Genomic DNA, 27,922 nt, shown 5'->3' on the forward strand with positions numbered 1-27,922 from the left:
GGCCCTATCTGCCCCCTGGCCCCCAGATAAAATTTTCAGGATTTCAATTTAGGGACAATTGACACCCCTGAAAAAGTCCACTGATTAGGGAAATACTAAATTTGATATAATTCTTTATAATCATTAAAATTCAAAGAACACAATCATATAATACTTTGTTAGATGTAATTGAATTAAAATTGAGTTAAAATACGCATTAGACACTTCTTTCTAAAAAAAAACAACACATTTTGGGATAAAAGTATACTTTTTGGGATTGGGAACATAGCCGAATTTCGGCTATAAAATCGGGCCAAAAAAAACTCTGATGAATCATAAATGATTTAATAATTTATCCCCATAATGTTAATCATTCCCGACATATCTGCAGATAAAAAACTCAAGTCTACTCTGAAACCGTGGTATGAATGTTGACAGAGCTTGTACAAACATCTCTTACATTCTCACATCCCTGAATTTCATTCATACATGCATGGAGGATTTATAGACAGTTAAGACTGTGAATTGCCAATACTCCCGTGACAGACACCGTCTTGGACTGCTACACTGTCGTGGCTTGCATGGAGTATTGATTGTTAGCGGTTTCAAGGTCTCGTTTTACAGTTTTTTTCCCTTCCCTGTTGATCGAAGGACGCTATTCAGTGTTTGTTCTGTAAATGGCTTCACAGCCAACAAGTGGCAATGTTTAAATTAATAGACATTTGTTAGCAGAACACTTATGCCGTGTCTTATAGTGGCTCTTAATTGATAAAATGTAAGGAGTAGGTTACACTGCATTAAACCGGATTTTCTCTTAGAAGAGCACATTTTTTTATGCCCCCGGATTGAATGATCAGTGGGGGGGGGGGGGGTATTGTTTTTGGCCTGTCTGTCTGTCATTCATTCATTCATTGTATGTGTGTGTCCAAACACTTTAACCTTCGTTAAAGTTTTGCAATAACTTTTGCATTATTGAAGATAGGAACTTGATATTTGGCATGACGCATGTGTATCTCATGGAGCTGCACATTTTGAGTGGTGAAAGGTCAAGGTCATCCTTCAAGGTCAAAGGTCAAATGTATGGCTTTAAAGCGGCGCAATAGGGGGCATTGTGTTTCTGACAAACACATCTCTTGTTTTCTCATATTCGTTATTATTCTGTGAAAAAATCATTTGCAAAATTTTCTAAATTGAGAAAAAATGAGTGGCCAACTGTTCAAAATTGTGAAAAAATGAGACACAAACTTTTTAAACGGTGAACATTTCAGGTGTTAAATTCTCAAATTTGTGAAAAATGTGAAAAATGGCCAGTATCTCTAACAATGAAAAAAAGACCTGGAAAAGAACTTCATTTAAACGGAAAAAAGCGGAAAGTGTCGTTCCTGATTAGCCTGTCTTGACTGCACAGGCTAATCTGGGATGCCACTTAACGTGTATGCATTAAGTACAAGAACCAGAACAAGGCAGTGTTTTTTTTAACCATTTTGGGAATGGGGCCGGGTTGCATTGGGAAAATTCCTGGCATTTTGACTAGAATTGGGAAAATTCCTGGCATTTTGACTAGAATTGGGAAAATTCCTGGCATTTTGACTAGAATTGGGAAAATTCCTGACATTTTGACTAGAATTGGGAAAATTCCTGACATTTTGACTAGAATTGGGAAAATTCCTGACATTTTGACTAGAATTGGGAAAATAGTGTTGTTGCTGTTTTGTTTCTAAATGCATCAAAATTGAGATAAAAAATGTTTTCAGTATTATATTTACTAAGGTATAACTTGTATAGCTGGATGGGAGATGAACAAAATGTTTAGACAGTGCTCCAGCTAGGTCTAAATCGAAGGGCGCCCCGCCCTGCCCTCCCGAATCTCCGCCCTGCCCTTCCTAGGGCCCCCCCCCTGCCCTTATAAAAAATAAAATAATTTTTTTTTTTTTTTTTTTTACATATTATGATGATTAATAAATCTCTTATTAAAATACTTTGTAATTAATTTATTCCTCATTGTAGTCATTAAATTTGAATTGTTTAATGATGATGGAAATAATTTATTCTAACAATTATTAATAACATGTTAATTAACATGCAAGAGTAAGCATTCCAGAAACGCCCGCGTGCTCGAAAGTGCCCTTTTGACAAAATACTGCGAGTCGAAAGTGCCCTTTTGACAAAAAATCCCCCCTGCCCTTTTCAAATCCTAGCTGGAGCACTGTTAGATCTAAAAAAAAAAAAATAAATTGTGGGGGGGGGGGACTTTGAATTGGGTATTTTCAGGTCCCATTTGGGAGAAATATATTCTTATTCCCATTGGGACAGGGGCCAAATACTGGACCCGAGTTTGAATGAAAAAAACAACTGCAAAACTCAAATGATTCTAACAAGATGTCAGGTAGGGTTTTTATTATGGTAACTCTAAGAGCTTTTATCAGTTCCAAAATCTTGGTATTAAATCAGTGTCTCATCTCTGTCATTGCATTATTCAGTAAGTTTTCTCTTTCCTCATGTTACAATGATAGTTTCATGTTAAGATTTAGTTTAAACATATTTTATTTTACGAACAAACATGGTATACATTTGCATAGAGTATACAGTTACAAATAAGTCACGTTGTTCAAAAAAAGGATTAGAATGAAAGATCGAGATCTTATAAAGTTCTTCTCCATGTTAAGATTTAGACACGCCGCCATAAGATATTAGTTACAATTTAATTCTTTTGATGTAAGTACTTTGTAGATGGCATAGATTCTGTGTCTAGCTAGTGAGTCCTGATTATAATATAACACGTAATAATGTTCTGTCCTATGTATCTTCAGGAATTCAGTAACTTAATATTCTTTGTCCTATGTGTCCATATCAATTCTGTAAACTTATTTTACTGTGTCCCGTGTGTACATATCAATTCTGTAAACTTATTTTACTGTGTCCCATGTGTCCATAGCAATTCTGTAAACTTATTTTACTGTGTCCCATGTGTCCATATCAATTCTGTAAACTTATTTTACTGTGTCCCGTGTGTACATATCGATTCAAGAAACTTATTTTCTGTGTCCTATGTTTCCATACCAATTCAATAAACTTATTGTTCTTTGTCCTCTGTGTACGTATCAATGTAATAAACTTACTCTTCTTAATGTCTGATGTGTTAATATTAATTAAATAAACTTAATTTTTGTGTGTCCTATGTGCCCATATCAATTCAATAAACTTATTTTTCTTTGTCCTATGTGTCTGTAACAATTTAGTTAATTTATTTTCTGTGTCCGCATGAATTCAGAAAATACATTTTTCTCTGTCTGTAATCTCATAATTTAAGTAAACTTATTTTAATCTCATAATTTAAGTAAACTTATTTTGCTAGGTTCTCCTTGTCTGCATTTACACAGTATACTTATTTAGGGTGCTTTTGTTGCTAGTTAGATATGGGTTAAAACCCATTTATGCCTAGTGGACTCTCCCATCCTTCTAAATTGGATCAATTTATTTTCAAAATTAGGGATGTCTAGTATATTTATCTCTTTATTTAGAATATTTCTTACAGAAATTCCTGTAAGCAAACAGTGTAGACCCAGATGAGATGCCGCATCATGCGGTGTCTCATCTGGGTCTACGCTGTTTGCCAAGGCCTTTTTTCTAGACGCTAGGCATTAATGGGTTAATGTAGGACATTGCAGGTGTGCACTATTTGTTTTCATGATAGATATTTGTTTTCTTAGTTGAAATACTTTCCCCAATAGTAATAACTGACGTCTTTAAAGGTGCTATTTTTTGATATTATTAGATTTAAAGAGATTTGCTATGTTTTAAGTATTCTCATGTTTTGTTGTGTCTTCTATTCATTTTAGAACTTTTGGATGGTTACTTTGTCTTGTGTTATTGGATGTATGCATAGCGGAAAATTGAGTGGAGATATTGTCTTTCATTTGTGTCTGAATTGTTATATGGTTGCTTTTGCTTGTGTACCGTAAAACGCTGTGTATAACGCGCATTTATGTATAACGCGCATCTTATTTTTGAAGCAAAAAAATTGGGAACTGACAAGGAAAATATCTCCTGGCATGGCTGTAGTGGTGTATAATGCGCATCAGTTTTTAACATTACATTTTGGGGTAAAAAGTGCGCGTTATACACAGCGTTTTATGGTAATTGGGATGTAACATAGCCAAATATTGAGTGTAACCATAAAGACCTTGATTTTTAAGAGAAAACTGGGCACACAATAAACTTGACATTTTCTTCAACATTTTTTTACTGCAATTTTTGGTTGATTTTTACCCGCCCTTGCGCAAGTTTCCCGCTGTAGACTCCCATCTTTTAACATAACAATGATTTCTTGGTTAACATTAAAGAGATCTTTTCACGCTTTAGTAAATTGACAAAATTGAAAAAAGTTGTTTCAGATCTGCAAATTTTCGTTTTAGTTTTGATATTTGTGAGGAAACAGTTATACTGAACATCTACCATGCTCTAATATAGCCATTATATGCATCTTTTGACGATTTTAAAACCTAAAAATTATAAAGCGTTGCAACGCGAAACGATTGAATAATTTTGAGAGTTCTGTTTTTGTCGTTAAAATTTGTGAAACTACGAAGATTGCTTATATAAGGTATAAAATACGCCAAGAATGTGTACTAGGCGGAATAGCTCAGTAGGCTAAAGCGTTTTTACTTCAGGACTCTGGCAGGACTCCAGGGGTCACTGGTTCGAAACCTGCTCCAGGCAATGTTCTTTTCCTTTTTTTAATTTTATTCTTGATTTTTTACTGGTGCTTTTACGATCCAATGTTTACATTTATCAATATAAAGCATTTAATGAATAAGTTAAAAAATGCCAAAATCTGTGAAAAGGCCCCTTTAATGCTTTCCCTGTACAGGGCCAAACAAGACCAAATATCACAATGAAGGTCCACAGCTAAAAACATAACTTAAGTAAATGAAGATGACTTTTTAGAGAGTATTTTTTTGACATCTCAATTATTTTGTGTACTGTAACTTTTAACGGGAAGCAATTAACCCTTAAAGCGCTGGAGCTGAATTTTAAAGGCCTTTGCAAACAGTTTGGATCCAGATGAGACGCCACAGAACGTGGCGTCTCATCAGGATCCAAACTGTTTGCTATTCTGATAGTATTCTTTGAAAAAAATTCGAAGAAAATGGTAATTTTAGAAATTCAACAGACGACATTTTAGCAGACGACAAATTACCCAGCATGCAAAGGGTTAAAGAATAAACAGCTTGAATACCTGAAGAATGTTCTTGAATACCTGAAGAATGTTCTTGAATACCTGAAGAATGTTCTTTCTAAAGTCTTACTTAACAATTGGGAGTCACACTGGTTAGGGTTAGGGTAGGTTAGGGTGGTAAATGAAGTGAATCATGGAATCTGTCCTAGTATTTAAAACACACTATTAATAATTTGTCATAATTAATGAATAAGTAACACTAAAAACTGTTTATCACCCCCTTGGTGCAAAAAGGTACCATATGACATTGAGATTAGAAGGCAGATGGTTCCTTTTTGCACCAATGAGTTGATTATTTTATTATAATCCATTGTTGAAAACACAGTTTATTTGAAGATTTATTTCTTTTCCAACTTCAATTTATAGTGTGTTGCTAGTATTCTTCATGGACATTTAACCCTTTCTCACTCAGAAGCAATGTGAAAATGGCTATGTGCAAACAGCATAAAACCAGAACAGCCTGTGAGTAACTCGCAGACTGTTCAGGTTTTATGCTGTTTGCTGCTCAGCAGTATCGAAGGGTTGGAAATAAAGCCTTTAAAACTTGAATCTTAAATAAGAAAAGTCTTTAATAAAATGTATCTCTCTAAGGGACGACAAGTGCATCAAAATAAGTATCTAAGTGGTAAAGGGTGAAAACACACTATTAATAATTTGTTATAATTAATTAATACAAATAAAAAACTGTACAAAATCCATTTTTGAAAACACAGTTTATTTGAAGATTTATGTCTATTCCAACTTCACTTTATAGTGTGTTGGAAGTATTCTTCATGGACATTTTACACTGCACACTGCAAGCAACCTTATAGCCAGCCTTTATCACATGAGATCTTTACATTACAAACCAGCAGTCTCTCTCTCAAGCTGTAAAACTAGGTCACTGGGGCAGTGTTACAGTAGGCAATGAAAATGCAACTGCTCTCTCACCACTGCCTTGTGTAAACTTGCTACTTCATTAGCAAGCAAGAATGTCTGCTCAGCCATGGTACGCCAGTAATTATCATGAAGCAATCAATGGACTGTAAAAAGTGGTTGGCTTTCTGCTGTTTGGGATGAATAAAAAACTGATGTATGTAAAATAAATACCGTTTTATGTGGGGTTGGAGTAAGACATCAAACTTATATTGGACATATTTTAGTGATTTTCTCACACAAAACTGTTAAGTGCGTGTTGTTAATTTATGTTTGTTATGACTGTTTGGTCTACATATTTGGCATAGCTATAGAACTTTTCCGTAACTTTAACTATGCGACCCGTGATTTTTGCCGCGATTCTCACATCACCACAATCGATGCAACGTGACAAATCACGGTGATTCATTATTTATTGAGGTATAAATCATCAAAATTCATCATAAACGGGTAGGAAAATCATTCTTTAAAATAACCTAGTTCAATGCAATATTGATGTCTTATTCCGACTATACCATATACTGGGTTAATAGGAGACGTTAAGGGGGGGGGGGGGGGGGTTAACAGATTTAAATGTCTCTCCTGTTCACTGGTTGCAGTGTAGATGATAGGTGTACAAGCATTATGTAATATTGTTAAAACAGGTAGATTATTTTGAAGGCCAAAGCTTTTTAAGGTTCAGAAATTGTAAATGCATTAATGTAAAATGTGTGATTTGCATATGAATTGAATTGTTTGAGAAGTAAAACATTTTCATTTAACCTGGCAGTGTTTTTTTTCCACCATTTTGGGAATTTGGCCGGGTACCTTTTAATTGGGGAATATCGCATTCTTTTTCTAAATTTGTGAAATTTATGTTGTTGATTTAATGCTTACAAATACTTTGAAATTGATAATAAAAGTGATTTCAATATGATATTTTCAAAGGTTCAACTTCTAGAGCTGGACTTGGAGATCATTAACATGTTTAGACTTATAAAAAAAAAAAATTACCATCAATTGGGAATTTTTAGGCCCCATTTGGGCAATATATATACTTTTTCGATTGGGAATGGGTCCCCCTACCGGACCCAAATATGAAAGAAAAAAAAACACTGCCTGGTTTTCACAAAGTTATAAATCCTGGTCATAAGATTAACCCTTCGTATGCTGGGAAATTTGTCGTCTGCTAAAATGTCGTCTGCTGAATTTCTTAAATTAGCATTTTCTTCGATTTTTTTCAAAGAATATTATCAGAAAAGCAAACAGATTGGATCCTGATGAGACGCCACGTTCTGTGGCGTCTCATCTGGATCCAAACTGTTTGCAAAGGCCTTCAAAATTCGGTTCCCGCACTGAAAGGATTAAGGTATGAGGGCGGTTGGGCAGTGTCAAAAAGGTTGTTGAACATAATTAGCTACATTAAAAACAAGATAATGCTAAACACTTTACCACTAATATACATTTGTAGTCCCTTAGAAAGTTATATTTAATTTAAGACCTTTCTTACTAGATTCAAGTTTAAAAGGCTTCATTTCCAACCCTTAGTTACTGATGAGCAGCAAACAGTATAAAACGTGAACAGACTGCGAGTAACTCGCAGGCTGTTATGGTTTTATGCTGGATGCAAAAGCCATTTTCACTTTGCTTCTAATGGGGGAAAGGGTTAAATTAAAAAGTAGATATAAACGCTTTAATAACATAATTTTTGTTGATGCTTCATATGACAATTATGTTACTTATTTGTTGGCATATCTACAATATTTATAGAGGTAATATATTAAATAATGGTATATCTCACTAATATGTCACTTATTTTCTGCTTATATAATCATTGAAGACTGTAACTGTGTTTTTAAAATAATGTAGAAAAAAAGTATATATTTGGTTATGTGGCGTTGCCATATCACCAAATTCAGCTTTACACATTGAACCTAAATTGATATAATATTGAAAACACTTGTATTATCAATTTTAAAGTATTTGTAAGCATAAAATCAACAACATTAATATCCCAATTTAAGGCAAAAGTACATGAAATTTCTCAATCCAAAGGGACTCAGGCCCATTCCCAAAATGGTGAAAAAAAAAGACTACCATGTTTCTTGATTTTGTAGTCATGGATGTATTTCCCTGTATCAATGCTTCATCTTTATTTACAATGTGTCAAGCAAATTACTAGAAATGTTGGAAACTTATGATTGATTTCCTGTTGTAGTAATAACACGGCAATAAATATACGACAAGGCCGTTACCAGTGAGTCTTAGCAATAAATTTATAGCAAGGTCATTACCATTTTATGACACGAGCTCAGCTGGAATTAACGATTGAGTTGTTGGTCCAAGGTCTGATGTTAGATCCACTAAGCACAGCAACTGTTGTAGAAGATATGGCCTTCTTTGTCTAACTGTGGTCTGTATTGTGAATATTAATATTTCATATTTCTCCCTCAATCTGTCGAGACTCGCTTAGTTTGCTCTAAAATAATGCATGCTTGTCATTCATTTTTTCATCAGAGATTTAGGTAAAGTGTTCATGGCTACTTAAATATTTCAATACCACTACAGTGCTCCAGCTAGGATTTTAAAAGGGCAGGGGGGGGGGATATTTTGTCAAAAGGGCAGTTTCAACGCGCAGAATTTTGTCAAAAGGGCACTTTCTAGCGCGCGGTCGTATCTGGAATGCTCCCTATAGCATATTTATTTTTATGCTATTAATAATTGTTAGAATATTATTGCCATAATTATTAAACCATGCAAATGCAACTCCACAATCAGGAATAAATTAATTACAATGTAATAAGAGATTTCTAAATTATAATATGTCCATCAGTTTTTATTTAGATTTTATTTTTAATAATTAAAGGGCAGGGCAGAGCATATGAAGGGCAGGGTGGGGCTTCAGGAGGGCAGGGCGCGACACCCTTCCATTTAGGCCTAGCTGGAGCACTGACTATGTTTGTATCTCCATATTTGTTAAGTTTCAAGCTGGCAAATCTACTTGAGCCGCACTCTTGAAATACAGGGCTTAAAGTATATTCCCAGATTAGCCTGTGCAATCCACACTTTTCCACTCAGCCTGAATTTTGTGTTTAGCAAAGACTTCCTTCAAACAAAAAATATAGAAAAGGGAAATGTGTTGTCATAGATTAGCCTGTGCACTCAAGGGAAATGTGTTGTCATAGATGAGCCAGTGCAGCCAGTGCAGGGAAATGTGTTGTCATAGATTAGCCAGTGCAGCCAGTGCAGGGAAATGTGTTGTCATAGATTAGCCAGTGCAGCCAGTGCAGGGAAATGTGTTGTCATAGATTAGCCAGTGCAGCCAGTGCAGGGAAATGTGTTGTCATAGATTAGCCAGTGCAGCCAGTGCAGGGAAATGTGTTGTCATAGATTAGCCAGTGCAGACTGCACAGGCTCATCTTGGTATATATGTTATTTCCATGCATTAAGCCTGGTTTTACTAGAATGCCACTCACTTTTGAATCAACTCCGACCTCATGCATGCTGTGAGAATTATATGGCTTGAATAATATTGATCCAGTGGTGTTTTACAACAAAACAGACACAGTTTGTAATCTGTAGAGCAATAAACTCATGGGCCTGGTGGGTTACAAAACCAGAAGAATCCTAACACTGAAGTTTGTTTCTGTTTCATATGTTTTTGTTTCATAATTATGATTGTTGTAAAGTAGCATTTGTAGAACAGTTTTAAGAATGAGTTTCTTTTGATACTTCTGCTTAGATTTCTGTTAAGAAGAGACTTGTTTTGAAAAAAAAATGGAATTACATTGGTGTGGTTCTTTATTATCATTATGCTGATTGTGCAGGCAAATCAGGGGGCCACACTTACGCACATGCATATTACCTGGTTTTCCCAGAGAGAGGCTTTAACCCTTTTCATGCTGGGAAATTTTTCATCTGCTAAAATGTTGTCTGCTAAATTTCTAATATTAGCATTTTCTTCGATTATTTTGAAAGAAAACTATCAGAATAGCAAACAGTTTGGACCCTGATGAGACGCCACATTCTGATGCGTCTCATCTGCATTCAAACTGTTTGCACAGGCCTTCAAAATTTGGTTCCCGCACTGAAAGGGTTAATGTTTGCGTCTTTGAAGGTCCTGAAATCATTTTTATTAGCCCCATAAAATCAACAAAAATTCATTTCCCATGAGTAATAGTTATTTTTCCAGTAATTGCCTCTTTTCTTGCTGCAGCAAATGTCTCAATGAGACAAACAATACAGGAAATTTTAAGTACACAGTGTAATGTAGCCTTAGTGTTGTATCCGAATGTATCTTGATTATTGTCCTCTACTGGTGAAACCGGAGGGGACTTATGGTTAGCACTCCGTCTGTCTGTCTGTCTGTCTGTTTGTCTGTCTGTCTCACACTTTTCTGGATCCTGCGATCACTTTTAAAGTTCTTAATATTTTTTCATGAAACTTGAAACATGGATAGCTGGCAATATGGAGATTATGCACGTCATTTCATTTTGTTCCTACGTCAAAAATTCTGGTTGCTATGGCAACAAATATATAAAAAAAATTTATGTCCCCCACTATAGTAGTAGGGGACATATTGTTTTTGCCCTGTCTGTTGGTTGGTTGGTCTGTTGGTTGGTTGGTTGGTTGGTCTGTTTGTGCAAACTTTAACATTTTGCAATAATTTTTGCTATATTTAATATAGCAACTTGATATTTGGCATGCATGTGTATCTCATGGAGCTGCACATTTTGAGTGGTGAAAGGTCAAGGTCATCCTTCAAGGTCAGAGGTCAAATATATGTGGTCAAAATCGCTCATTTTATGAATACTTTTGCAATATTGAAGATAGCAACTTGATATTTGGCATGCATGTGTATCTCATGGAGCTGCACATTTTGAGTGGTGAAAGGTCAAGGTCATCCTTCAAGGTGAGAGATCAAATATATGTGGCCCAAATCGCTTATTTTATGAATACTTTTGCAATATTGAAGATAGCAACTTGATATTTGGCATATTTGAGACGATGCGGAGTCTCATCAGGGTCTGCGCTGTTTGCTTAAAAGAATTTCTGTAAGAAATATTCTAAATATAGAAATAAATATACTAGACAACCCTAATTTTGAAAATAAATAAATTGATACAATTTAGAAGGATGGGAGAGTCCACTAGACATAAAAAGGTTAATGTTGTCCTCTCTGCTTGCAGCAGCAAGTGCCTCAATGAGCGCCGCCGGCGGGATCAGGAGAGCGCATACTTTGAGGAGCTAGCCGAGATCATCGCCGCCGCGAGTGTTTCGGACATGTCTGGTGCGTTCTCGCTGAAACCAGAGAAGTGCGCCATCCTTCAAGAGACAGTCAAGCAGATAAAACAGATCAAACAAGGTAAGTGAAACCAGAGAAGTGTGCCATCCTTCAAGAGACAGTCAAACAGATCAAACAAGGTATGTGAAACCAGAGAAGTGTGCCATCCTTCAAGAGACAGTCAAACAGATCAAACAAGGTATGTGAAACCAGAGAAGTGTGCCATCCTTCAAGAGACAGTCAAACAGATCAAACAAGGTATGTGAAACCAGAGAAGTGTGCCATCCTTCAAGAGACAGTCAAACAGATCAAACAAGGTATGTTAAACCAGAGAAGTTTGCCATCCTTCAAGAGACAGTCAAACAGATAAAACAGATCAAACAAGGTACACCGAGTTTGCTGTTGATTTAGAGTACACCAAAATTTGCAATGAGTTAAGGGTAGGCCAAATTGATATGGAAACAAGGTATGCCCAAATCGCTTTGTATAACAAGGTACGCCAAATAGGCCATTATTTTAGGTTTATGCGAAATTGATTTGGAAACATCAACTCACAGTCTGTAGGTTTAATGCTGTTTGCTGCTCTTCAGTATCTTAGGGTTGGAAATGAAGCCTTTAAAACTTGAATCTAGCAAGAATCCTAAGTTATATTTAATTTTGTAAGGGACTACAAACGCGTATAAATATGTATTTTAGTGGGAAAGGGTTTAAAAACAACTTTGGATTGTAAAGTGAACCTGTTCATGTTAATGTTGTACAGGCAGGTAATATAAAAGCCCCAGTTTGAATGAGAATGATACTTCTCTTAACGGCATTTTCAGGTGGTATGAAATCTATTTTGCTATGGGTATGGGTGTCAGTTTTACCATGGCTGGACAATGTGAAAACGTCCTATCTGGTATAATATTTCCATACAAGTTAGAACAGTTTCGCGCCAAGGCAGTTGGATTTATGGGGGTAAGGATGGGAAGGAGGAAATGAGATAATGATTTGCAATGGTGAGGGGCATAAAGGGTCACGGGAGGTCAGAGGAGGTCAGGCTGGTCTGGGGACAGTGGGTTCATTGTGTGGGTTTGATTTGAGAGGAAATGATTTACAAATGTGGGAGGGTGAGACAGCCACGTTGCTGTGTTGAATGCCTCATGGATTGACAGCAGTGGGTTAGCAACACATTGGGATTTCAATAGTGTTCAGGGTCCCTCAATCTATTAAATCTGCCGCGGAAATTCTGCGGAAGTCCCCCACCTAAAAAGTATACTACTAAATTATGGAAAATGCAATGAATATAGTGCAAACATGTACAAATGTAATAATGAGAGAGTAAGTAAAAAAATCCCCCAAAAAGGGAAACGCCGCGAAAATTCCCCCTCCTAAGGGCTGCGGACCCCTTCCCCCAAAGTAGTGTGAGGGCGCTGGTGTTTGAAAAACACAAGTCAAATGACCCTGTGCTTGAAATTTTCAAGAGTCAAATTCAACTTTGAAGGGTCAAAATACTTAAGTCAAAATCATATGTTTTTGGATATTTGTTGATTACCTCTTTCAGTGCTGGAACCGAATTTTGAAGGCCTTTGCAAACAGTTTGGATCCAGATGAGACGCCACAAAATGTGGCGTCTCATCAGGATCCAAATTGTTTGCTATTCTGATAGTGTTCTTTGGAAAAAAAACCCGAAGAAAATGCTAATTTTAGAAATTCAGCAGACAACATTATAGCAGACGACAAATTTCCCAGCATGCAAAGGGTTACTCTACACATGTTGCTTTGTATAACTTTTAGTACATGTATATGTGTGGTTTAACTTCAAATGCAATATTTTGTTGATGTGTGTAATATTAAATATATTTAATGTTCGTTTCATAGTAACATTTGCATAAAAATGATGAAAGGCAGATAATTTGGAGGAGTCAAAGGTGACACAATTGCAAAATGATTGCATCATAAAGCAGGAATCTGCTTTAATTGAAATCCCTGCAACAGTTTTACTTTTCACTGTTGGCATGGTCCATGTATAACCCTTTGCATGCTGGGAAATTTGTCGTCTGCTAAAATGTTGTCTGCTGAATTTCTTAAATTAGCACTTTCTGCGTTTTTTTTCGAAGAATACTATCAGAATAGCAAACAGTTTGGATCCTGATGAGACACCACACATTCTGTGGTGTCTCATCTGGATTCAAACTGTTTGCAGAGGTCTTCAAAATTGGGTTCCAGCACTGAAAGAGATAAGCTGTGTTTTACAGCAATCTTGTTCAGGTAAAACTGGGCTAAACCCTTTACCACTTAGAGAAGTATTTTGATGTATTTGGGGTCCCTTAGGAAGTTACATTTAATTAACCCTTTGAGTGCTTGAACCAAATTTTGAAGGCCTTTGCAAACAGTTTGGATCCAGATGAGACGCCACAGAACATGGCGTCTCATCAGGATCCAAAGTGTTTGCTATGCTGATAGTATTTTTTTGAAAAAAATCGAAGAAAATGCTAATTTAAAAAATTCAGCAGATGACATTTTAGCAGAAGACAAATTTCCCAGCATGCAATGGGTTAAAGGCCTTTCTGACTTAATCCACGTTTTAAAGGTTTCAGTTCCAACCCTTACATACTGATGAGCAGCAAACAGAATAAAACCTGAACAGACTGTGAGTTACTGGCAGGCTGTTCCTGTTCTGGTTTTAGGCTGTTTTGCACATAGCCATTTTCACTTTGCTTCTGAGTGGGAAAGGGTTAGTTTATGTTCATTAAAAGTATCTGAAACCGAGTTTGTCACATTTCAATTTGTCTGATTTAAAAAACACCCTTATATACACACAGTCTGTAACCCTTTGGATGCTGGGAAATTTGTCGTCTGCTAAAATGTTGTCTGCTAAATTTCTAAAATCAACATTTTCTTCGATTTTTTTTCAAAGAATACTATCAGAATAGCAAACAGTTTGGATCCTGATGAGACGCCACGATTTGTGGCGTCTCATCTGGATCCAAACTGTTTGCAAAGGCCTTCAAATTCCGGTTCCAGCACTCAAAGGGGTAATTTTCCAATGTCCAATAATTATAACCAGTTGAAAGTGTTTGCATGAATTGATTGAATTTGTTATCCAGTGCTAAACTATATATATTATTTATGGTTGTATAAACAAGTTTGCCTTGAGCTATTATCAATATCGTTTTTGTACGTACTTGTGTGTACAATATAGATATTGTATAATCCAGATGTGTGGTAATTAGACAATAATGAACAAACATCTTGATCATTATTCAATAGTTATAATCAACACTGTATTATGTGAATTGGGAATAAGACATCAATTTGGGAATAAATTGTGTTTTATCAAAAGTGCATAATATGCAGTTTTATATGTCGTATTTATCTAGTTTGACAAATTATAATTAAAACAGATACTTGCATATATAGTAGCATCATTTAAATTGATTTTACTTCAAAACTGGATTTTTTAGTAATTAAAAAAAAAATCCTCATGAAATGAACTGTGTCCATGACACTTTAAAGGATAAAAATACAATCACTGTTAATGAAAAAGTCATGGAAAATTGCTTATTTAGCTTAAATTATAGATAATATATTACAAACATATATGTAGATCATGAAATGAATAGTTTTGTTTGAGAAAATCACCAAAATGATGTCCATTCCCAGTTTGATGTCTTATTCCCAATTAATACATAATACAGTGTTTAATCTTAATTCAGCCATAAGATTTCTGTATAACACTGTTTATTATTATTATTTTTCTTTAACACCGAAATGATTTCTTAAGTTTTATCTGAGTTTTCATTAATTGACTGGCGAATAATCCATTGAGACATGTTCTGGAATAACTGGGCTTAATGCAAGTGCGTTAACTCTTTCAGTACGGGAACCGAATTTTGAAGGCCTGTGCAAACAGTTTGGATCCAGATGAGACGCCACAGAACGTGGCTTCTCATCAGGATCCAAACTGTTTGCTATTCTGATACACTGCAACGCCGATATATCGCGGTTGGTGGGGTCCAAAGATCACGAGCGCGATATATCCGGCGCGCGATACAACTCTAGAAATGTCTAACTTTATTTTATTGCGGTTAATTTGTCAAATTTCCCAATGTTTTCATTTTATATACGGCGCTGCTACATATTTGTATAGTAATAATTGCAAACTAATTCTACAATCAACATTTTCATAACTACATACGTACCGGTATCTGTAATAATCATGAAAACCAAAATGTAAATTATATTTTTTATTTTCATGTATAATATCGCTCGCGAATCAGCTAAAAATAAGAATTATTGCCGTAAAAAAACGTATAAAAAACAATTGTGCATAGATTCGAATTTACCCTTATAAGTAGTCCTATTTAAGAAACTGAAACAGCGTAACGGTAACGATACAGCCTGTTTGAATTTTATTTTATTAAGAGGAAATGTCAATGCCACATAATTCGCGAGATACCGCGGTACTTTAGTTGAAATTTACAACGAAACGTTCAATGGAAATTAAATTATCTCAATGTTGTACCCGCTACGAAATGTTTATTTACAAATAAATACACCCACGCCAATTTTCGCGCGCTTTTTATCACGACAAAGAAATTCATGACTAGTACCAAAATTTAACGATTTATATACCAGTAAACTGCCAATATTACCATTGCAATGACACTTGAATTGGTTATTTCCTAAGTGTTAAAAACAACCCCAGCCGTGTGTTAACAACACTATCACTTATCGACTGTTGTTCACGCTTCACTGCGTGCCATAGTAAGCCGCAAAATATAGGGAGTTAATACTAGCTAGAACCGGTTTTTTGCTTAAGTTAGCGAATTCTCAGATTAAAACATGTCATTTAGTGATGATGCTTGTCGGATTTTTGGGAGCCACAGCCAAAGCGCGATATATTGGACAGCGCGATATATTGGACAGCGCGATATATTGGACAGCGCGATATACCGGTCCGCGATATATCTGCGTTGCAGTGTAATATTCTTTGAAAAAAATAGAAGAAAATGCTTATTTTAGAAATTAAGCAGACGAGATTTTAGCAGACTACAAATTTCCCAGCATGCAAAGGGTTCAACGTTATCCCGTATAAGTACAGTATACAATCTGCACAGGCTAATCTGGGATGACGCTCTCTATTTTTATGGTATTTTTTTTATTTAAAGGACCCTTGTCTTAGACAGTTAAGGCAGAAAATGTCATCCTGGATTTGTCTGTGTTTACCTTATCTGATAAACAATTCAGTATCATTTACATCAGTCTTACGCATAACTCTTGATAAAGGGTCTAATGTGAAACTACCTTACCTGATTAACAATTCTTTATGACTTACATCAGTCTTACTCATAACTCTCCATAAAGGGTGGAATTTAAAACTACCTTATCTGATACACAATGCAGTTGCATATACACCAGTCTTACACCTAACTCACTGTTTGCAGGCGCAGAGGGCGAGGCTGCCGTACAGCAGAGTCAGGTTTCCTCAAGTAAACCCGCCTTGCTGGCAGACGACGTGCTGGGGCCCCTACTGCTGGAGGTGGGTGCTACATTTTGTTTGATCCCTCAATCAGGGAGGGTCCTCATGGTACTTCAGGGTTTTTTCAGCACTGTCTGCGCCTCCGGAAAACGGAGGCACTCCCAAAGCAAACGGACCCGATCCAAAACCGAAATTATAATAAAAATTCCCAATTTCCAAAAAAAAAAAATTTTTTTTTTTTTTTTTTTTTTAAGAATGAAGTGTCTTATAACTTGTGTGACTAACCAGTGTTTGTTTTGGTATAAAAAATCTGCTTTAAGGTTTTGACTGTAAAGTTCTTATCTCAGAGTGTAACTGTAACTGAAAAACAAAACTGCAGTTCTTGAATAAACGTTGAACATGCCCAATATTGCATCTGTTTACATAAAGAAGACAGAATAACAAATAAAAACAAATTTATTTGTTAAACCACTGAATTATTTAAGCAAGATAAATTCACAATTTTTTCCCAAAAGAGCCGTTTCATCGAAGCAAAAATTCCCAAAATGGCCAATTTTGTCGATAAAAAATTCCCAATTTGAACAGACTCCTTTTCCCAAAATAGGCAGAAAAACCCCTGTACTTTCTTAAGACTACAGATATACAGGAGTTGTCTATAATAGTTTTTCTCTGGGGATGTAGGTTATAAGCTTGATCCCAATAAAAGCTATAAAATGACCTTGACCTTTTGAGCTTTCAAATAACCTTGACCTTTTTAGTTTTAAATAACCTTGACCTCTTGAGATTTCAAATTACCTTGACCCCTTTGAGCTTTCAAATAACCTTGACCTTTTGATCTTTTAGATAACCTAACCCTTGTGTTTTTGTTATGACCTTTACCTTGAAACCCATCAAGTTAGCTTTTAAATGACCTTCACCTTATTAGCAGATTGTGAGGCTTTCTTTTGGGGCAGATTTGAGCCCTATTTTTTCTATTAAGTCATAAAAAAAGGAAATTTCAGGTTAATGAAAATAAATGAGTTTATCGGTGGTATAGATGTCTGCCTTGTAACATGTAGAGGGTGGTATAGATGTCTGCCTTGTAACATGTAGAGGGTGGTATAGATGTCTGCCTTGTAACATGTAGAGGGTGGTATAGATGTCTGCCTTGTAACATGAAGAGGGTGGTATAGATGTCTGCCTTGTAACATGAAGAGGGTGGTATAGATGTCTGCCTTGTAACATGAAGAGAGTGCTATCCAGGGCTGGAAATTAACCCTCGCACACTCGCAAAATGCGAGTGTAAAATACCGATTGCGAGTTAAGTTTTAAGCCACTAGTATTTTTTTGCGAGTAAAGAAATAGTGGAAAAAAAAGAGTAATATTGCTTAATGCGCTCGACGTCGTGAACGCTACACAGGAGGTCGATTAATATAGAACGTCCGAATACCAGTATGCGGAAGCGCGCACCTTGTATGTAGACCAGTCTACTTTTAATACACATACGCGGATGGTATCGGTACAAAGAACGTGAAACAGTCGACTATTTACACGTGTTCATTATTAAAGACATTAAACTTGAACAGACATGGTGACGAAGCGAAACAAAACTAGTTTCTTTTTGCCCACAGACGGAAATAACAATACGAAAGATAAAGCATAGTTAACCGATGAATTAGAAAAAAAAACGGAAATAAAATTCTTATGAAAACAGTGAAAAATAAGGAAAAAAAAACTTATTATAAAACTGAAACTTGTTGTTGGTGTCATATTTATGCCCCCCTTCGAAGAAGAGGGGGTATATTGCTTTGCTCATGTTGGTCGGTCGGTATGTTGGTCCGTCCACCAGGTGGTTTCCGGATCATAACTCAAGAATGCTTGGGGCTAGGATCATGAAACTTCATAGGTACATTGATCATGACCCGCAGATGACCCCTATTGATTTTGAGGTCACTAGGTCAAAGGTCAAGGTCACAGGTGAAGGTCACAGTTACTGGAAATAGGCATTATAAATTTATAAGGATTTAGCATGGTTCAAACAAGGGAAACAACTACGGTTTATGCATGTTCTTTTTATTACAGATTTGCCTCCTTTTAATTCATTCAAAATCTCATTTCCAGCAGAGATTCCAAAATCTGACCTGTAAATGAGCCCCATATTTACTGCCAGTGCTAGGTTACCTGGTCCATTTATATTACGTAAGTATGGTAGGGTAATGTGCTACTGCTACTGCGAAGCTATATACTACTATAACTACTACTACTACTACTACTACTACACGACTACTACGACTACGAGACTACGACGTACTACGACTACTACACGACGACGACTACTACGACGACGACTACTACCACACTACTACAAACGACTACTACTACTACTACTACTACGACTACTACTACGACGACTTCTACTACTACTACTACTACTTCGACGATACTCTACCAACTACGACATACTACACTACTACTACTACACTACTACTACACTACTACTACTACTACTACTACTACACTACTACTACTACTAACTCTACTACTACTACTAACTACTCTACTACTAACTACTACTACTACTACTACTACTACTACTACTACTACTACTACTACTACTACCACTACTACTACTACTACTACTACCACTACTACTACTACTACTACCACTACTACTACTTCTACCACCACCACCTCCGCTGCCGCCGCCACCACCACCACCACCACCACCACACCCACCCACCCATGCATGTTTTACAAACAGCCCTTGTTTATATTGTTTTAATAGTACTAATTTCCAAATTTGCTTTTATTTATGTTTCCAGCAAAAATTGCGAGAATGTTGTTGATTTTGCGAGTTGGTATTAAAGCTACTCGCAATGTTTTGCCAGTAGAAAAAATAGTTAAATTGGAGCCCTGCTATCAAGAGCTTTTCAAAGACACCAAGCTCTGCTCCTTCCCTGGAAATGGACTCAAGTGAATAAAGCTCTGCTCCTTCCCTGGAAATGGACTCGAGTGAATAAAGCTCTGCTCCTTCCCTGGAAATGGACTCGAGTGAATAAAGATGTCTCATAAGACTTTCAATGCAGTCAATCTTAGATAAATTTGTAAAATTATAATACTATTATTTCATCAAATCTGTGCAGCACATGTGCACATCAGCAGATTGTGTATTTATTGTTTATTATTAACCCTTTGCATGCTGGGAAATTTGTCATCTGCTAAAATGTTGTCTGCTGAATTTCTAAAATTAGCATTTTTTTCGATTTTTATTCCAAAGAATACTATCAGAATAGCAAACAGTTTGGATCCTGATGAGATGCCACGTTTTGTGGCATCTCATCTGGATCCAAACTGTTTGCAAAGGCCTTCAAAATTTGGTTCCCGCACTGAAAGAGTTAACTATTTTCCCTATAAGAACAAATGGATAATGACTTTTGCAATGAGCTTTACACCAGAACAGCCTACGAGTAACTCGCAGTCTGTTCAGGTTTTATAAAGCTGTTTGCTGCTCATTGGTAACTATGGATTGGAAATGAAGCCTTTAAATCTTGAATTTAGTAAGAAAGGGCTTTAATTAAATTTGACCATCTTACGGACTACAGATGGGTCTAAATACATATCTTAGGGACTACAGATGGGTCTAAATACATATCTCAGTGGTTATGGGTTAAGGTTTAGACAGTGAATGTTTTCACAGCTGAAATGTTCCTTTAAAGTGGCTTTTATGTTGTTGGTTATGCATGGATTGATGGATTGATGAAAGGTTTTGCAAAGTCATCATAAACATGATTAAATTTGATTGTCATCAATACATTTAAAAGATGTTTGCATTTTTTGCATGTGCGTCATAGTTTGAAATATACTAGTGTGACGATTTAGTCATGTGTAAACATGTCTCATGAAGACGAGTTTAAGTATGGTTCACTGAACATACAAGCCAAGGTTTTGACTAAATCTTTATACCCCCATTACCATTGGTAATGGGGGCTATATAGGAGTCACTTAGTCGGTCTGTCCTGAAATTTCATCCGATTTTCACCAAACTTGGTCACAAGTTGTATCTTGATGATGTATAGGTCATGTTTGAATATGGGTCATGCCAGATCAAAAACTAGGTCACGGGGTCACTTAGTGTGTTTTTAAACAAAAGTTGGTCCGGACCATAACTATGTCATTTATCATTAGATTTTAAAATAACTTGGGACATTTGTTCACCATCATGGGACGGTGTGTCGCGTGAAAAAAGTATGTCGATATCTCCAAGGCCAAGGTCACACTTGGAGTTCAAGGGTCAATGCTTGTCCGGGCCATAACTTTATCATTTATTGTGAGATTTTAAAATCATTTGGCATATTTGTTCACCATCATTGGACGGTGTGTCGCGCGAAAGAATTACGTCGATAACTCCAAGGTCAAGGTCACATTTTGAGTTCAAAGGTAAAAAATGGCCATAAATGGGCTTGTCTGGGCCATAACTATGTTGTTCATTGTATGATTTTAAAATCATTTGGCACATTTGTTCACCATTGTTGGACGGTGTGTCGCGCAAAAAAATTACGTCGATATCTGCAACGTCAAGGTCACACTGTGAGTTCAAAGGTCAAAAAGTGCCATAAATGATCTTGTCCGGGCCATAACTATGTCATTTATTGTGAGATTTTATAAATACCTGGTACATTTGTTCACAATAGTTGGACGATGTGTCATGCGAAAGAATTATGTCGATAACTCCAAGGTCTAGGTCACACTTGGAGTTCAAAAGTAAAAAAATGGCCATAAATTTGGACGGCATGTCATGCGAAAGAATTAAAGAGTTCAAAGGTTGAATTATATATTTGTCTGTGACAAAGCTCTAGTTATATCCACATTCTGTGGCGTCTCATCTGGATCCAAACTGTTTGCAAAGGCCTTCAAAATTCGGTTCTATCACTGAAAGAGTTAATTTTATCAGACCAGACAGGTAGCCATATACTCATCAATCTGTAAACCTGCCTTTTAACCCTTTCAGTGCGGGAACCGAATTTTGAAGGCCTTTGCAAACAGTTTGGATCCAGATGAGACGCCACAGAACGTGGCGTCTCATCTGGATCCAAACTGTTTGCTATTCTGATAATATTCTTTGAAAAAAATGGAAGAAAATGCTAATTTTAGAAATTCAGCAGACGACATTTTAGCAGACGACAAATTTCCCAGCATGCAAAGGGTTAAAAGAATATAAATGAACATCAATCTGTGTTTAAATATGAAGTGTCCTGTATTGTATTTCTGCAGAAAAAAATAACAAACAGTGGATAGTTTGCATAGCACTCAGGTGTGTAGACAGTTGAAGTAGAATTTATGAAACGCAAGTCCTTGGTTTATGGAGAGTAATGCGTAATACTGTTGAAAATGATACCGAATGGCTTATTGGATAAGGTATTTTTGCATTGAATTCTTAATATAACAAATAGTGTAAGACTGATGTAATCGATACTTAATTGGTTATCAGATAATGTAGTTTTGAGTCAAACCCTTAATATAATTTAGCGTGTAAGACTGTTGTAAATGATACTGAATAGTATTGTAGATATGTCAGTTTTGCATTTAACCCTTGATAAACCAAGTAGCCCTGCTTATATTGGTTTGAATTGAAAATTACACAGTATGGTGCTCAAATCTTTGAGTTAGGCCAAAAAAAAAAAAGGTCGGTTTCCGGTCGCCCGAACGTGTCTCCTGAATCGGTGCCGACCCTTAACTTTTTATTGGGGTGCCGAAAAAGCCCCCCAAAATTTTTTTTTTGTACTTGTTTTAAACGTTTTAAAAGCAAACAAAGCAAATATTATACATATTATACATATATTTATCAATATAAGATGTAATATCAAGCAAACAATGCATATATATATATACATGTATTTCTTCTTATAAGCTTTAGTAGTCTTCCATTCTAGTACCCGAAAGACAAAAAAAAAAAATCCCTATCTACCGACCCTGTTTTTTTTTCCGAGGAGACCAGAAACGGACCTATTTATTTTTTTTGGCCTTAATGTATTAGTTGCCACATATGTTAATGTTTTAAAGATGGACTGCTAAACTATCATAACTAATTATAGACATGTAAAGCAGATACAACACTGGTGCATTCACCTCTAGATTTGTTTAAATGGTTAGTGTGTGTTACAAACGTGCTGATGTAGTCTTGATACTCAAATGTTTTTTTAGCTCGTCTATTTTTTGAAAAAAAAAAATTAGCTCATCTATTTTTTGAAAAAAAATTATGAGCTATTGTCATCACCTTGGCGTCAGTGTCGGCGTCGGCGTCCGGTTAAGTTTTGCGTTTAGGTACACTTTTCTCATAAAGTATCAATGCTATTGCATGCAAACTTGGTACACTTACTTACTATCATGAGGGGACTGGGCAGGCAAAGTTAGATAATTCTGGCTTGCATTTTGACAGAATTTTGTGCCCTTTTTATGTCCCCCACTATAGTAGTGGGGGACATATTGTTTTTGCCCTGTCTGTTGGTCTGTCTGTTGGTCTGTTGGTCTGTTTGCGCCAACTTTAACATTTTGCAATAACTTTTGCTATATTGAAGATAGCAACTTCATATTTGGCATGCATGTGTATCTCATGAAGCTGCACATTTTGAGTGGTGAAAGGTCAAGGTCAAGGTCATCCTTCAAGGTCAGAGGTCAAAAATATGTGGCCAAAATCGCTCATTTTATGAATACTTTTGCAATATTGAAGATAGCAACTTGATATTTGGCATGCATGTGTATCTCATGAAGCTGCACATTTTGAGTGGTGAAAGGTCACGGTCAAGGTCATCCTTCAAGGTCAGAGGTCAATTATATGTGGCCAAAATCGCTCATTTTATGAATACTTTTGCAATATTGAAGATAGCAACTTGATATTTGGCATGCATGTGCATCTCATGGAGCTGCTCATTTTGAGTGGTGAAAGGTCAAGGTCAAGGTCATCCTTCAAGGTCAGAGGTCAAATATATGTGGCCCAAATGGCTTATTTTATGAATACTTTTGCAATATTGAAGATAGCAACTTGATATTTGGCATGCATGTGTATCTCATGGAGCTGCACATTTTGAGTGGTGAAAGGTCAAGGTCAAGGTCATCCTTCACAAGGTCAAGGTCATCCTACAATGTCAAACATCATATAGGGGGACATTGTGTTTCACAAACACATCTTGTTATACTTAGAAAATTGAAAATTTTGGTTAAGTTTTGTGTTTAGGTCCATTTTATTCCTTAAGTATCAAAGCTATTGCTTTCATACTTGAAACACTTACTAACTATCATAAGGGGACTGTGCAGGCAAAGTTATGTAACTCTGACTGGCATTTTGACAGAATTATGTGCCCTTTTTATACTTAGAAAATTTAAAATTTGGTTAAGTTTTGTGTTTAGGTCCACTTTTTTCCTCAGGTATCAAAGCCAATGCTTTCATACTTGCAACACTTACTAACTATCGTAAGGGGACTGTGCAGGCAAAGTTATGTAACTCTGACTGGCATTTTGACGAAATTATGGGCCCTTTATACTTGAAAATTTGGTTAAGTTTTGTGTTTTGGTCCACTTTACCCCTAAAGTATCATAGATATTGCTTTCATACTTGGAACACTCGCAAACTTTCATAGGGAGACAGTAAAGGACAAGTTGCATAACTCTGGTTGTCATTTTTACCGAATTTAGCCCTTTTTTGAATTAGTAACTTTGAATATATGGTTACATTTTGTGTTTCGATCCACTTTACTTCTAAAGTATCAAGGCTATTGCTTTTAAACTTTAAATACTTTCATACTATAATGAGGGTACTGTGCCTGGCAAGTTGAATTTTACCTTGACCTTTGAATGACCTTGACTCTCAAGGTCAGATTGTTAAATTTGCTGAAATTGCCATAACTTCTTTATTTATGATTAGATTCGATTGATACTTTGACAAAAACAACTCTTGCCTGACATACCACAATTGACTCGTCCAAACCATCCCCCACGCCCCCCGTTCATTGTCAGATTTTAAAATCATTTGGCACATTTGTTCACCATCATTAAAATGTGTGTCGCGCGAAAGAATTACGTCAATATCTCCAAGGTCAAGGTCACAATTTGAGTTTGAAGGTCAAAAATGGCAATAAATAAGCTTGTCCGGGCCATAACTTTGTCGTGCATTGTCAGATTTTAAAATCATTTGGCACATTTGTTCACCATCATTAGACGGTGTGTCGTGCCAAAGAATTACATTGATATCTCCAAGGTCAAGGTCACAATTTGAGTTTGAAGGTCAAAAATGGACATAAATGAGCTTGTCCGGGCCATTACTTTGTGATTCATTGTGAGATTTTAAAATCATTTGGCACATTTGTTCACCATCATTAGACATTGTGTCGTGCGAAAGAATCATGTCGATATCTCCAAGGTCAAGGTCACAATTTGAGTTTGAAGGTCAAAATGGCCATAAATGAGCTTGTCTGGGCCATGACTATGTCATGCATTGTGACATTTTAAAATCATTTGGCACATTTGTTCACCATTATAGGACGGTGTGTCGCACGAAAGAATTACATCAATATCTCCAAGGTCAAGGTCGCCACAACTAAAAATAGATTGATTTTGAAACAACTATGTAACTATGAATAATCAGTAACAATGCACATTTTGATTTTGAGTTGTCTCTCTTTATCAGACTTTTTTATGCCCCCCTTCAAAGAAGAGGGGGTTACTAATATTGTTTTGCACATGTCGGTCGGTCCGTCCACCAGATGGTTTCCGGATGATAACTCAAGAACGCTTACGCCTAGGATCATGAAACTTCATAGGTACATTAATCATGACTGGCAGATGACCCCTATTGATTTTCAGGTCACTAGGTCAAAGGTCAAGGTCACAGTGACTTGAAATAGTAAAATGGTTTCCGGATGATAACTCAAGAATGCTTACGCCTAGGATCATGAAACTTCATAGGAACTTTGATCATGACTGGCAGATGACCCCTATTGATTTTCAGGTCACTAGGTCAAAGATCAAGGTCACAGTGACAAAAAACATATTCACACAATGGATTCCACTACAACTGACAGCCCATATGGGGGGCATGCCTGTTTTAGAAACAGCCCTTGTTTTCTAATTGAAATCAAGGTCAATTTTACACAAGGGGGTTGACAATACACATTTTGAATTGTCTCCCTTTATTAGACTTTTTATGTCCCCCACTATAGTAGTGGGGGACATATTGTTTTTACCCTGTCTGTTGGTTTGTCTGTTGGTCTGTCTGTTGGTCTGTTGGTCTGTTTGCGCCAACTTTAACATTTTGCAATAACTTTTGTTATATTGAAGATAGCAACTTCATATTTGGCATGCATGTGTATCTCATGAAGCTGCACATTTTGAGTGGTGAAAGTTCAAGGTCAAGGTCATCCTTTAAGGTCAGAGGTCAAATATATGTGGCCAAAATCGCTCATTTTATGAATACTTTTGCAATATTTAGGATAGCAACTTGATATTTGGCATGCATGTGTATCTCATGGAGCTGCACATTTTGAGTGGTGAAAGGTCAGGGTTAAGGTCATCCTTCAAGGTCAGAGGTCAAATATATGTGGCCCAAATCGCTTATTTTATAAATACTTTTGCAATATTTAAGATAGCAACTTGATATTTGGCATGCATGTGTATCTCATGAAGCTGCACATTTTGAGTGGTGAAAGGTCAAGGTAAAGGTCATCCTTCACAAGGTCAAGGTCATCCTTCAAGGTCAAACATCATATAGGGGGACATTGTGTTTCACAAACACATCTTGTTACAACTGAAAACCTGGTTTTGTGACAATTTTGTCCCTTGTAAATGCCTTCAAGACTGATGGTAGAATCGTTTATTTGACAAATGATTAAATTCATATGGTTTATTTTAGCGTGAAATGTGTTGCCATGCAATTTTTAGCATACTGGTAATTTTTATAAAACCATCATTTTACAATTCATCACAACAGTTTTATTTGTATAAAAGCCCATAATTCAGACTCTGCAAAAAGTGTTATGCAATTTTTTAAAACTCACACTCAGCAAAATGTTATGGGTTTTGCAATTTTCAAAAACTCAAACTCAGTAAAATTAAAAGAGTTATGCAATTTCAAAAACGCTTATTCAGCAAAATGTTAAGGGTTATGCAATTTCAAAAACTCTAATTCAGCAAAATTGTTAGTGTTATGCAATTTTTTAAAACTCAAACTCAGTAAAATGTAAAGAGTTATGCAATTTCAAAAATGTTTAATCAGCAAAATGTTAAGTGTTATGCAATTTTTTTAAACTCTAACTCAGCAAAGTTTAAAGGGTTATGCAATTTTCAAAACTCAAACTCGGCATAATTTTAAGGATTATGCACTTTTTAAACACTCTAACTAAGCAAAAATTTAAAGTTTATTCATTTTTTTTATTCCAACTAAGCTCAGGTTTAAAGGTTTTGCAATTTTCTCTTAGTCTTTACTAAGAAATTTAGTTTAAACAAATAAAAATATTTCAGACGACATTTAAAATCTATACCTGTAATGTGGTCTGAATTTTGGGCGCTAAAACATCATGATGTTGTTCAGCTTTTCTCAATCTTGCTTGGCTTGACTTTCACAAATCTTCTTGTAGTCTTCAAGTACTTGATCAATACAGGCCTGTCAAACACAGACTACATGTCTCAAGTATTCTGCTTCTCAGTATTGTTTATATGTGTTCTTTTACTTCCTACAAATGCTTGTAAAATTAAGAATTCTAACTGTGTGCTTGACTCATCTGCAAAGGCAAAGAAAGGTTTGTAAGTTTAACAAGAACAACAACAACAACAACAACTACTACTACTACTACTACTACTACTACTACTACTGCTTCTGCTGCTGCTTCTAATCAGTTTTAAGCTTTGATTATTTTTATGCTTAAATAGCCATTAAAATTCAGCTGTTTCCGAGTGGCAAAGAGGACCCCCCCCCTCCCTCCAAATCTGACCAAAGTTGGCAAACACTTGTCCAAATAAAATCAATAAGAAAGGTCCTACAGCAATCATTCTGCAAGAAATGCATGACAAAGTTCTCTTTCTTTTGCAGATTTCA

At 36.1% G+C, this 27,922-nt stretch overlaps 1 protein-coding gene across 1 annotated transcript in view; it reads left to right on the forward strand.

The window, feature by feature from the left end:
- Window positions 1-27,922, forward strand: part of LOC127839621 (nuclear receptor coactivator 2-like) — a 128,472-nt gene that overhangs the window by 44,327 nt on the left and 56,223 nt on the right. The window contains exons 3-4 of the mRNA XM_052368008.1: window positions 11,302-11,477; window positions 16,826-16,920. Of these exons, the coding sequence (XP_052223968.1) occupies window positions 11,302-11,477; window positions 16,826-16,920 (271 nt within the window). The remainder of the gene's footprint in view (window positions 1-11,301; window positions 11,478-16,825; window positions 16,921-27,922) is intronic.

This window comes from Dreissena polymorpha, chromosome 7 (assembly GCF_020536995.1).
Source record: "Dreissena polymorpha isolate Duluth1 chromosome 7, UMN_Dpol_1.0, whole genome shotgun sequence".
Classification (NCBI taxonomy): domain Eukaryota; kingdom Metazoa; phylum Mollusca; class Bivalvia; order Myida; family Dreissenidae; genus Dreissena; species Dreissena polymorpha.